General features: G+C 42.2%; 1 protein-coding gene across 1 annotated transcript in view; it reads left to right on the forward strand.

Moving 5' to 3' along the window:
• The window catches only part of pax3b (paired box 3b), a 37,623-nt gene extending 28,433 nt beyond the window's left edge, over positions 1–9,190 (forward strand). The window contains exons 11-12 of the mRNA XM_037678457.1: positions 1,813–2,092; positions 8,914–9,190. Of these exons, the coding sequence (XP_037534385.1) occupies positions 1,813–2,092; positions 8,914–8,948 (315 nt within the window). The 3' untranslated portion in view covers positions 8,949–9,190. The remainder of the gene's footprint in view (positions 1–1,812; positions 2,093–8,913) is intronic.
• Positions 9,191–12,771: the final 3,581 nt, after the last annotated feature.

Genomic DNA, 12,771 nt, shown 5'->3' on the forward strand with positions numbered 1-12,771 from the left:
TGGCGGCTGTGCGTGGTTTATCAGTGTGACTGAGCGCAGCGATGATCTTTGCTCTGAGGCTCACAGCTGAGCCGCCGCTTGCTCAGTTGGGAACACAGCGCACACCCGGGCTCATCGTACATCAGATGGTGTGTCAGTATTTGCCATGCAGGAGAATAGCAACATGTCGGTCATGTAGGGCGTACCAACAAAACAGTCAACATTTTTTAATTTGTAAAGCGTACACCAATTCTTAACCACCTCCCCTGAAGTGTACACTTATAAAAATGTTAAAAACAGTAAACTGTCACTTACATATGTGTTGTCTGTTTCTCTACATAAATACCAAGCTGTGTATGAGTTGTAAAAATAATAATACTTATATACCAGGAGGTTGACGCTCAAACACTGCTACACGCTTCACCACAGCGTTAAGACAGGCTTCTCTTGGCAGCATTCTTAAAATGTTTTATCTTAGCCTTCTTCCATGTGAAAGCAAAAGCTCTAACGTCTTTGTGTATATTTCATACAGCAGGGAAGGAATATCCTGTCTCAGATGTTTTCTTCACGTTCAGACATTCTTCCCTGCCAAGTCGTGCTGATATAGGCCGCCGGCAACAACGGCGTTCCAATATGAAGCTCTGTGAACAGTCTGGACAAGCAGACGACACAAAACATATAAAAACACGAGTAAGAAAGGAACCATTCTGAAACCCTCTGTTCAAATAGCATGGACTCGTTGCTGGCTCTCGCTTGCTTTAACTCCAAATGCAGGTTAATTTTTTAGGAAAATGTTACCAGGCATGGAAGGAAACACAACTCCCCTCCTGAAATCAACATGGACTCCTTCACTCACCTCCCCTGCTTAGGAAATGATTTAAGCAGGACCATGTGTGTGTAGATGTTGAATAATATGTCACTTAGAGGGCCAAGAGGACGCAGAGAGCAGCATACCTGCTTCTCATTAGGACAGCTAAAAGGACCTTGAGGCCTTTTAGGAAAAGGTGGGATATTATACATTTAAAAGGAGAAGATATACTTACAGTCACTGTCATACTCATCAACGATGCGCTCAGCTCTTTATTTGTGGACACCTTGATGATGAACAGGTCAATTAGAAGGACTGAATGGGAGTAGTTGGTAATATCAGTCGGTCTGTTTTGAAGAAGTTGAATCAGTTTGACCTACGGCTGTTTTCCGTCCTTTGCAAGCCGAAGAATATTCCCCCCCCAAATTGAATTATCTGGTTGCTAATAAAGACCAGGTCAAGAGCTAAAGGATTTTCTTCAAACTACAAATCAATTCTGCGGTTTAACAGAGTCCAACACGCACATGCTTTTCCTTTTGTCTTATCTGTGTTTGAGATAAGGCAGCGCGTTGTATCATTGGAGCCGCGTCAGAAAGAAGTACTAGAATAAATAGAGCCATGGACAAATTGCTTAATTCTTTCTCTCTGGTGCTATCTCTGTCTGGAGCTGGCTGGCTGTGAGCCTTTTGATGTCTGTGAAGTGTGTGTGTGTGTGTGTGTGTGTGTGGGGGGGGGGGTGTCCCCTGTGTGTTTGTCTCAGTGTCAGTGGTGACACTTTACCATCCTGTGCTAAAGAGGCTTGCAAATATTTTAAAAAGACTCAAAACATGTTTTATATCTTGGAACAAGCTTTCTTGTCTTCTTGGCATTTTCCCACTTCTTACCCAGAATAACAAGTTCTGCAAACACTAAGCATTTATTTCACAACAACTCTGCAGGATCAGTAAAGTTCTATCTTATCTTATGTGACAACCTTGAATTAACTTGCCTCTATGTTTTTGGTTTCTTCTGTCAATTACAAGCAGGTGATGGGTCTGCTGAACCCCGGCGGTGTACCACACCAGCCCCAAAGCGACTACGCCATCTCCCCTCTGACGGGCGGCCTCGAGCCCCCTGCCGGCATGACGGCCAGCTGCAGTCAGCGCATGGACCACATCAAAGGCCTGGAGGGTCTCACCAGCGTCCCCTCCATGTCTGCCCTGCCCTCCCTGCCCAGTTCCCAGTCCTACTGCACCCCATCGTACAGCTCGCCGGGCTACACGGTCGACCACGTCGCGTCCTACCAGTACAGCCAGTACGGACAAAGTAAGGTCAATAGTCTCCCCTTTTTATCTTCACTTCACATTTCTACACCCCTGACAGCTACCATAGTCAGAAACTAGAATCTTCTGTCGCACATTACTGTTTAAAAACGACAAAAGGAAAAAAATAATAAAAATAAGTGAATATGTTATTATTTTTAATGGACTAAGCCACAAAGACGCAGTTAAATAAATCTTTAGAGCTTGTGATTCAGTAAAACTGCCCGTTATAAAATAGTCTGTAACAAAAAAGGTCTTGTGTTTTACTGTTACACAGATAGGTTCACTAAAATAAAAATATGAATTACTTTTTATGTTTTTCTTGGGGGAGTGGTGGCGCAGAGGCTAGAGAAGGTGAGCCTGTGAATGGAAAGTTGTCGGTTCGACTCCTCAGACCGACAACATCAAAATGTGGGTGGGTAAGGTGAAACACCCACACCTGCCTCCACCCTCACTTGCCCCACTCTGAGCCCCTGAGCAAGACCCTTAACCCCCACCCTCTGCTCTCCCGGGCACCCTAGATAGCAGCTCTCTGCTTCTTACAGAGGGCTGTGGTAGCTCAGTGTCTGTGGTTGTGTCAGGAAGAACATCCGGCGTGAAAATAATCACCAAGTCTTAGTGCGACTTAGTTCACTGTGACCCCTGAAGAAGGGAGCAGCTGAAAAAGAAGAATTTTCTAAATATCTTCTCTTCGGTCATTTCATATTTGATTATTGAATGAATACTCAGATATCTGAAATTTTCTGTTCTGCAAACTGAATGATAACTTGGGCAGATAGACACAGTGATAAAATTCAGGTGTTTTCTCTAATTTGCATTTCAAACTTGTTAAATTTAGTTCATGAATAAATTATTTTTTCTCGATCCACCACAGCTGCTGAGTTATTTCTGCAGTAATTGAGCACAATTTAATCAGAAGTATGAATATTTTCTTCACTTGAACCAGTAATCCTTCTTTTTTTTACCTTTACTGTCTGAGTATATTTGTTGTTGAAGCTCCTGCGACAGAAATCCAAACAGAAACTTAAGGAAGATTCAAAACGTAAAGGAAATAAGCATATGTAGCTTTATGCCACCATGCTATCGTTGCTTCGAAGCTCGTTTTATCATGATGTTAAGAATGCAGCAAGGTCCTTGTGTTTCTAATTTTTTTGTGGTTGCTGATGAAACCAACATAAATTAGTTTGTTTGTGACTGCGCATTTGTCTGAAGGCCTACAGATCAATAGACAACAGATCCACCAAGCCAGAGGGAGGTGTTTTTAATTTACGACCCTCAGTCATGTCCAGAATTTAACCGCTGAGCAGTTCCTCTGTGCCCTTACCCTAAAATCATTTATACCAAAGCCACTTTATTTGAGGCGAGTCAGACAGTGTGGGTGTAATTACCACTCTTGTAGACCACTGCTCTGACGTTGGCACTTTCCCATTTTTCTTGTTTGTTTGTATGGCCCTAAGGGGGCTGCAGTGCTGCTTACCAGGTCCACCTTACTTTTATGTCTCCTGTTGCAGAGCGAAAAGGAGGAATCAGAAATAAACTCCGTCCATCCTTGCATGTTGTGAGCATGATAACTTAAACAATAAACGTGATACCAATCTCCATTTTGGCAAATGGCTACATTTAGGCATCAGAAAGATTCCTTTTGAAAATTGGGTTGCCAAGTCAGAATCCAAAATGGCTGCTGCCTTATATGTATATATGTAAAACTTGTGATCTGGATAACTACAAAAAAAAGTATTGTGTCGATTTCCATTTTGGTGTGTGGCAGCATCAGGGCTTAAGAAAAGTCATTATTTAAAATTGGGGTGCCACGTTAAATTCCAAGATGGCCACCACCATATATAAACTGACTTCCCCAATCATTTGAGGAAACTATGCTTTTTAGTTTTTATATTGCTTAAAAGTACAGTTTCCTGAAATGATTGGGGTGGTAGAAGATTAATCTATGGGGGCCAAGGCCATGATTGGCCACCCCCTGGCTCCACCATTGTACCTGGTCCTTGATAAAATTGCTCACCAGGATTGCTCTGCGCCGGCTCAGACAAAGTTAAAAATAAAAAAACCTATCTTTGTTCTTCTTTGTTTTTCCAAAATGGTTTAAATCATATTTATCTGATAGATTCCAGTTTGTAAATATAAATAATTAATCTTCTTATACCAAAGTTAGTCATGGAGTTCCTCAGGATTCAGTGCTTAGACCACTACTATTTACTTTATATCTGCTTCCATTATGCAAAGTTATTAAACAGCATGGGATAAATTTTCATTGTTATGCTGATGATACACAATTATATTTGTCCATGAAACCCAATGAATTGTTAAGTTGTGAACTGGCGCTACGTATATAAATAAATTGATTTGAAATTCTCCACAGCGTAACTTCTACCTACTTAAATATCTTGCATCAAAAACATTAAGCTTTACTTGCATTCCCTGTTTAATTCCCATTCAGAAAAACACTTACTATGTTGAAAATTACAAACACTCACTATTCAAATCCCTCAGCGGTGGGGGACATCGCTCGTTTGCTTTGGGTCATGCCGTTGTGCTCTCAAGTGTTGGGTTTAATTGCGCCGATCTGATTCCATCTACGAAGTATTTAGAGCGGCGCTGATGCAGAACTCCATGCTTAGCTACACAAAATCAGTTCTCATCAAAGTGAAGGGGGGGGCACCAGTGGTGTCTGTTAGTACCCCACCGTCTCCCCCTAGAGTGTTTGCCCTCTGAGATTACCTGCAGCAAGAGGGTCTTTTCACTTCACATTACTCTGTGAAGAGCTCAAATCAAGTTCAAACAAATCATCCAACTTTGGAGGGCAACGTCACTCTTTGTCACATCATGATTACCGCGGTTGGTGTTTCCAGTCGTGGTCCACAGGGGGTTGGCCAATCAGGTTCATTGACTGACCCCGTGGCAACCTCAACACAACCGGGGCCTTCAAAGAGCGTGCTGGTGACCCAGTGAGCCTGACTCTGCGTGCCTCTGCGTGGCTGCAAGTATCAAATGAATATCTAACTTAATATCCGAGAGCAGCAAACGTCTAATGAAATATCTCGGTCCAATGTCTTAATATGGAGAGAATCAAGAACTGAAGTGTACAAAGCACAGCACACGCAGTCTTCAGCAGCGTTACAGGGCTGAACGGTCCATCTTGATGTGATTAATCAGTGCGACTGGATAGCTGGTGTGCGGCTGGGTTTGGAGCTGCAGAGGTACGGTCCTTTTCTAAGGCTGGATGGATCCTAATCGCCTCTGGCAGGGCAGCTATTGGAAACAGGTGCTCGGACCGAGGTCAGCTGGGGAGGCAGCGCAGAGCGGTGCCGCTCCAGCTTCCAACTTCGCAAAAGAAAGCGCACCACACCAGACTGCCTCGTGGAAATTACAGCTGTGATCCATAAAACACTTGTTTTTATTTAGCTAATGTCCCTGTTGCCTAGCAGACACTGCGTGCTGCTTCTAAACTGTGCTTCAAAGCTGACAGTCGGTCCGGGTGGAAAAGGTGATTTTCTGTCTTTACCTGTTCAGCTGTAAAGACAGGTACACCTCTATCCTCTATAAATCACAGACCCAAAACGCTCCACTTCCTGTACATCACAGGAAACACTGCAGGATCCATCTTTATAAACACCCCAGAAATCGTCCATCATTAAACTGGATGGAGGCCTCCGGGTTCAACTGTCCCCCTCTTACAATGCTGTTATTGCTAGTATCACTCAACCCCCTGTGAATAGTAAACAGCCATCAGTGTGCTAATGATCCACCGTTAGGCTGATGGTCCTTCTTGACCATGTGAGCAGCTGGTTTTGGTTGTCAGCAGCAAACTGGTTGATCCACTTTGAGAAGGTGCTATTTAAGAGACTGAGCTGAAAACAGCACCTCAGACTGAGGAAGTCTCTCGGACGAGAGACGAAACGTTTCTATATATATTTTTTTTTGCTTTGTTTTGTTTTTTGTTTTTTTGAATGTCCAGAGGACCAGATTGAACTTTTTTGGATTTTTCTACCTGGATTATTGAGCATGCATCAGGATATCTTTATAAACACTTTTTATTTTAACTTTGATCTTGTGTGAAACGTCTGCTACTGTCTCAAGTCAAACCCAGAAGTCTTTCCAGTTTTAATAATCTTTGCCTAAATCTATGACTGTAACTACTACTATGAAGATTTACAATAAGCACTCATTTTGAAATATAAGTTGATATTTTGAAACGATCCAAGGACTTCCCTCTCTGTGTTTCATGGCCCACAGTGGGGTCCCAACCTCATCTTTGACATCCACAGATCTAGTTTATCTCGGTTAATTTTATTAAGTTGTTATTCAACTTTATGATACTAAAAACACATTTGCAATCAGTCAGTCACAAAATATGAGTAAACATCTGTCTACTTAAAAGGATACGCAGAAGAAAACAGCAACGCTTGATGAATTTTCAGTTAATCCATTATTCACACACACATTGTGTATACATACACAATGCATACAATATATTACAACATTAGACATGCTTTACTATTTTATTCTGCTTTGCATTCTTGTTTGGTAAGGTCTTAACATTACTGATCATAACTTTTTATTTTTTCAGGTACCACCAATACAGCTAATGCCTTACCATATTTTTCAGCCTATAAGTCACTTTTTTTTGCATACTTTACATGCCTGTGACTTATACGCCGAAGTGACTTATTTATGTTTTTTCCCATATTTAAATCAATTTTTGGCTGAGATATGACCGGTTTCATTCATTCTGACTGAAAACATTGAACACTACCATTTTCAGCTGCTAGATGGCACTCGAGTAGTATGGCATGCCGTTGTGTCATGTAATAGGTAAAAGTGGCTATTATTGACACAGTTGTCTTGCCATAGACTGCCATCTTCATCCAGCTCGGACGAAGCTACCATCAAATTAGCTTCATTTCTTTGCACCCACCCTAGAGAAATCAGCTGATTTGACCATTGAAGTGCATTTATTAAGTAAAAGTTCAACTGAGACACACATTTACTATAATGTCGAGCAAACAAATAATTGTTTTTAGGTGGTTATCTTGTTAAATTTTGAAGCAATGCACAGCGAGTCCTCCCATGTTTCCACAAATCGGGTTTTGAAATGCAGCTGATTTGACTGTTAAAGTGTATTTATTAAGGAAAAGGTAGACTGAGACACACCTTTACTATAATTTTGAGCAAACATATAATTGTTTTTAAGTGTTAATCTTGTTAAATTCTTGTTAAAGTCCTCCCCTGCATGCTCCCCTGGCCACCATTTGGCAGCCAATCGATTTTTGGCACAACACTGGCCCACATTTGTGTTGGGTTGTCAGCAGTGACACAAGTAGATGCGATGTATATGGCGAAGCAACATATTTATGGATTTTTCTACTTTTTTAGACATATTTGGACTGATGTGACTTATAGGATGGTGTGTGATGTGTACGGCAGAAAATATGGTACATAAACTTGTTTATTTTTATTTTTATCAAAACCTCCAAATAAGGATTTATTTTGTAATCTAAGTTGCTGATGTTTTGATGTATAAACTGTATCAGGTGTGTAAAGAGAATCAAGATCTAAAGAAATGTTAAAGATGCTATTAAATTCAGTTCAGGTTATTTCTATAGCACCAAGTCACAACAGAAGTCGTCTCAGGACACTGAACAGAAACATTCATAAACATAATAAATACATTAATTACATTATTTATCTGAGGAGCAGACTGCTTTGTCTCATCACTTTGTCACAGTCTCCCATCCTGAGCAAGCACAAAGGCAACAGTGGAAAGTTTGTTTCATTCACCATGGTAACCCCACATTTGTGTCTGTCACTCCCTGACAGCAGTTTTAACAGGTATACAGGGAGAAATGCAGTAAGACTCAAACAAAGGTTCCTGTTCAAAGGGAGTCATTCCTTTCCACTGTCGCCAAACTGCTGCTCAGGATGGGAGAGATTTGATGCAACCATACAGTGATACATTTTACTAACTGGCATTTCATGAATTTTACAGAATTTCATTTAAATTATGAGTGAAGTTTTTACTGTAAATTTCTTAATAGAGTTGTTTTTTTTTCACTAATTTCTCCAAAATCCCGTTGTTGTCCATTAGGAAATGCTTCAAGGTTTTGTAAAGCTTATCTACGTTTTACTGCAGCAAATACTCAACGCTCACCGGTTGAGCTGCACGTTGTGGTGTATTTTTGTATCGGTCTTTAAAAGCTGTGGAAGAGATGCACATCAGAAATTGTTACAGAAAAATTTGATTAATTGACTAATAGTCGTAAAACTGTCCAATGATCAGGCGTTTGTCTTTGCCTAACTCTATTTTGTGTTTGTTATGTATATCTAAAACGTTTCTGAAGCATTGTTGACTTCCATGTGGACACAACCAGCAGAATTTAGAGAACCAGTTAAGAACTAACATTTATTTATTTATTTGTTTATTTATTTAAAGCATTTTTTCTGATTTGTTTATGGTGGTGGAGCTTTCACGTTCAGTCTTGTTGTAATCAGACCCAGTGTTTGATTCACGTGTTCTTTATGCAATTTTTCTTCAGTTTGAATTTTTTTCTTTACCGATATATATATATATATATATATATATATGTATATATATATATATATATATTTTTTTGGTAGCTTTTTTTTCTTCACACCTGTGCCACCCCCCTGCTCTGACCTTCCTCTCCAAATCACTGCTGTTTCATGCTATGCTAACAGCAGCCACATGCTAGCTGGACTAAAACATGTGCTCAAAGTTTACAGCTGCCATATATCTTCTTTATCATCTTCCTCGGCGCTGCTAACAGCTGTTTTCTTCACATTTTTTTCCAGGTGCCCTTCCTTATCTGAGGCCTGAGATCACCTGATCAGTGGTTTCACAGGTGGACCTGTGTGTGCACCGCAACAGAAAAGCCTTAATATCTGGACCAAAACGTTCTACCATGTATCAGGACCTGTTCTCCACGGCAGATTATTATCTTAGTAATTACAACAGAGGAATGGACCAAAAGAAACATAAAGAAGGGATCAAGATGAGCAAAACCTGCTGAGTGACTGTGAACGTTGATGAACAGCAGAGCTGTGGGAGAAGTCAGCTCAGTGAGGCACTTTCCACTGACAGTGTTTCACAGAACTTCGTCTTCTGTGGCATCTTTCAGAGGACAGCGAACACAAATCTATATCCCAGGACAACTCTTACATCTCTGTGCGTTGCATGTAAAACTCCATATATCTCCAAACATTCCCACTGATTGACGAGGGGGAAGAAAAGGGCTTTGTCATGTTTTGTTACCTTCATTTATACGATGTCTCCACACCCACATGTGGAGAGGAACTCCAGAGAGAAAGGAAAACCAAGTCAAGCTAACAAATATATAATTTTACTGTATCAGACACACTAATGCACACTGCAGCTGTACAGCAGGGGGAGTTTATCCAAACATGTCTCCCCCCTCTGCCCCCCAGTCCCCATCTCTCCTCCTCTCTGTCCCCATGTCTCATTGATGTTTTCAGATGGTGAGCTGAAGATCCCAGTCTTTTGTAGTTTTTTTTATCAAGGAGGTCAAAGGGCGACTTCAGGGAAAGTGACAGATGAGACAGCAGGAGCGGAGGGCGGCAGACCAGTGGCTTTAAAGAAGAGTGGGATAGATGGGGGGGTCGGCTGGACAAGCAAGATCGATCACAGTGTCAAAGAAAACCTTTAAAGATCCCTTTTCAGCAAGGAAAAGCCAACGGGTCACAAGTCACGACCAAGAGACACTCAGTTTAAGACTGAGGGCGGCCACTCACATAGCTGACCACAAGTGCAATATCACATGTCTTAGAGTCAACCTCATCTTTAAAACCATTGGACAGGACAAATAAACTCAGCGTCCTCTTGAAGTCTGAAGAAAGGATTTAGATCCACACTTTACATCAGGTTTTGTACAGTCGTAGGGGTCTGCAACCTTTACAGTGAAAACAGTCTTTGCTGCCCCTTTTCTCACAAAATAAAATGTCCAGAGACACAAAACCTTTGTTAAGGTTAAAATCATATCAGTGCAACTCATCATTAGTTTTTATTTAAATTCTACAGCATGGGTTTGTCTTTATGTGGGCCTGTCACCTGCAGGAGGGACCATATGTGTCGGGTGTGGTGTGCTATGGGATGATAAAGCACCCTGACACCAAAGCTGGCTCTTGGGACGTGGGACTCTGGTGCAGAAGGAGGCTGAGCTTGTGCGGGAGGTGGAGCAGTACCGACTAGATGTAGTTGGGCTCACCTCAAGGTACGGCATGGAAATTGGAACTGATGTTCTTGACATGTGCTGAACTTTATTCCACTCTGGAGTTGTCCATGGTTGGAGGTCCTGAGCTGGTTTGGGCCTACTTCTAGCCTCCTGGCTTGGTGCTGTCTGTTGGAGTTTGACCCAATTAGAAGGAAGGGAGGGACGAGCTTTAACTGTAGCTTGTGCCTGCGTGCTGAACAGCAGTTCAGAGTACTCAGTCTTTTTGGAGTCCTTGGGACGGTAGAGACTTTATCATCCTGCTGGGTCCTGACCTAGGGTCCTTACTCACGTCAGAGCGCAACTCAGTTACAGAGGTCAAGACAAGGATAGCTAAAGCTGCCGGTGGCCTTGCTAGACTCAAACATGTTTGGAAGGACAGATCGTTATTGATGGCTCCCAGAGTTCGACTCCTATGTGCACTTGTTTTGTCAGTCCTTCTCTATGCTGCAGAAACCTGAAACTTGAACACTGAGATACAGATATCTGCGTGTGCATGCAGGGAACATCCTCCTCATAATTCGCAGATGACATCCGCAGCTGGACAGGGCTCCTGTTCCATGTCCTCGTTCGTCTTGCTGAGGGTCAGTCCAGATGGAGGTTGCCTTCACAACACTAGGCTAAGAGACTGATGATGATGATCATTCTGCTGGGGGACTTCAGTGCCCACATGGGTGGTGACAGTGTGATCTGGAGGGGCATCACTGGGAAGAACAGCCTCTGATCTGAAACCAAGCAGTGTTGTGTTGTTGTTCGTCCATCACAAACTCCTTGTTGGAACATAAGGTGTCCAGAAGTGGACGTGGCACCAGGACACCTGAGACCTTGTAGTCATGTCGTCTGATCTGCAGCATGTTTTGGACACTCGGGTGAAGAACTGTCACTGATCACCACCTGACAGTGGGTTGGACCAGATGCCTGACAGACCCAAACGTGTGGTTGCTCAGAGTTCATCACTAACTTACTCCCAGCAAGTTGCTGTAAATCTGTAAAAATGTTTAACTGCCCAATGGATTTCAGAGGAAGACCACGCTGTCTGACTGGAAGTTCAATTAACACAGTGGGAAAAGAGCTCACCAGTGATTAGAGCTAACTGACTGATGGGCTTGTTCGTCTTCATCAGATCGTTCTGTTCCAGAAACTCTGTTCATAAGAGAACAGTTAGCTTTTCATCTTCTAGCTCTACATTTACAGAATGGCTCTGTTATTGTTGGATTATGAGCCGCATGCGGCCTCAGACCCACTGGTTGCAGACCCCTGGACCATAGTAAGAAACATGACTTGTAAAGTATTTGAGTTAAAAACAAACAGGTTCTTTGTAACGATTGAACCATATTTGTAAAGACTAAATGAAGAAAACTCCAGAAAACAGAGAACAATGACCTGATGCCAAAACCTAAATTGAACATTTCATGATTTTGGGACCGTTTTGATTTTCTTCCAACTTGCAATATCAAATACTGATGAGGTTTGTTACGTTTATTGTGACAAAGTGATCCGAGTGTGAGCAGCGTGGTCCAGCTAAGTGATAGCAACAATAAAAACCACGTCTGACGCTCTCCTGTTTACTGAACAGTCCTTTCATTCCATCCATATTTCTCTTTGTGTAATTTGACAAAGCAATGCAACGTCACGTCATGTGTACAACTCATTATCATTGCTATTTATAATAAAATAAAAACCTCTGAAAACAGATGCTTTTTTGGTGCGTTGTGCTAATTGTTAAATAGCCTCTTTGTGCTTATTTTTTTGGGCGGGGGGGAGAATGGCATTTGTCTGTGATCCACTGTAAAGAAGAGCAGAAGTACACTCAGAGACAAATGTGTACTTTTGAAGGGACTCATGTGAAGCCTCCAACCAAAATAGGATCACCAGATGTCGGATCTGACACCGAACACAACAAGCTTTCTCACAAACGGTTGTAAACGCTCAGACATCTGCATCGGTATGTATTAATACCCCCCCCCCCCCCCCCCCCACTGTAACAAACTGACTTTTGTTTAACAACCTCTGCGATTTAGAGAGCGGGCCTTAAAGCGTTTTGCACAAACACGCACAGGGCCCCCTCTGTGTGTTTGTGCACCGAACGCACTCATACATTACGTCCATAGTGTTGTTTCTGTGTGTTGCTGCGGCCCGAGGGCACGAGGCCTAATTATAACATGCTTCTGATTAATCGTGTGCAGCGCCGCCACACACGCTCCCTAAACCAAGTCAATAACAACGTTCAGGATCACTCATAGTCTTGTCAGCTCTGTTTGCTAAAGCCCGTAGAGTCCAGCCAACGAGAGGATGCTAACACCCACACACACACACCCACACACACACTCTGGAAAAGTATGAGGACTCACATCACCTACAGCGTACAGGTACACACACACACACACACACACACACACACACACACACACACACACACACACAC

The sequence above is a fragment of the Nematolebias whitei genome, chromosome 6, assembly GCF_014905685.2.
Source record: "Nematolebias whitei isolate Nwh7 chromosome 6, NemWhi1, whole genome shotgun sequence".
Taxonomy (NCBI): Eukaryota; Metazoa; Chordata; class Actinopteri; order Cyprinodontiformes; family Rivulidae; genus Nematolebias; species Nematolebias whitei.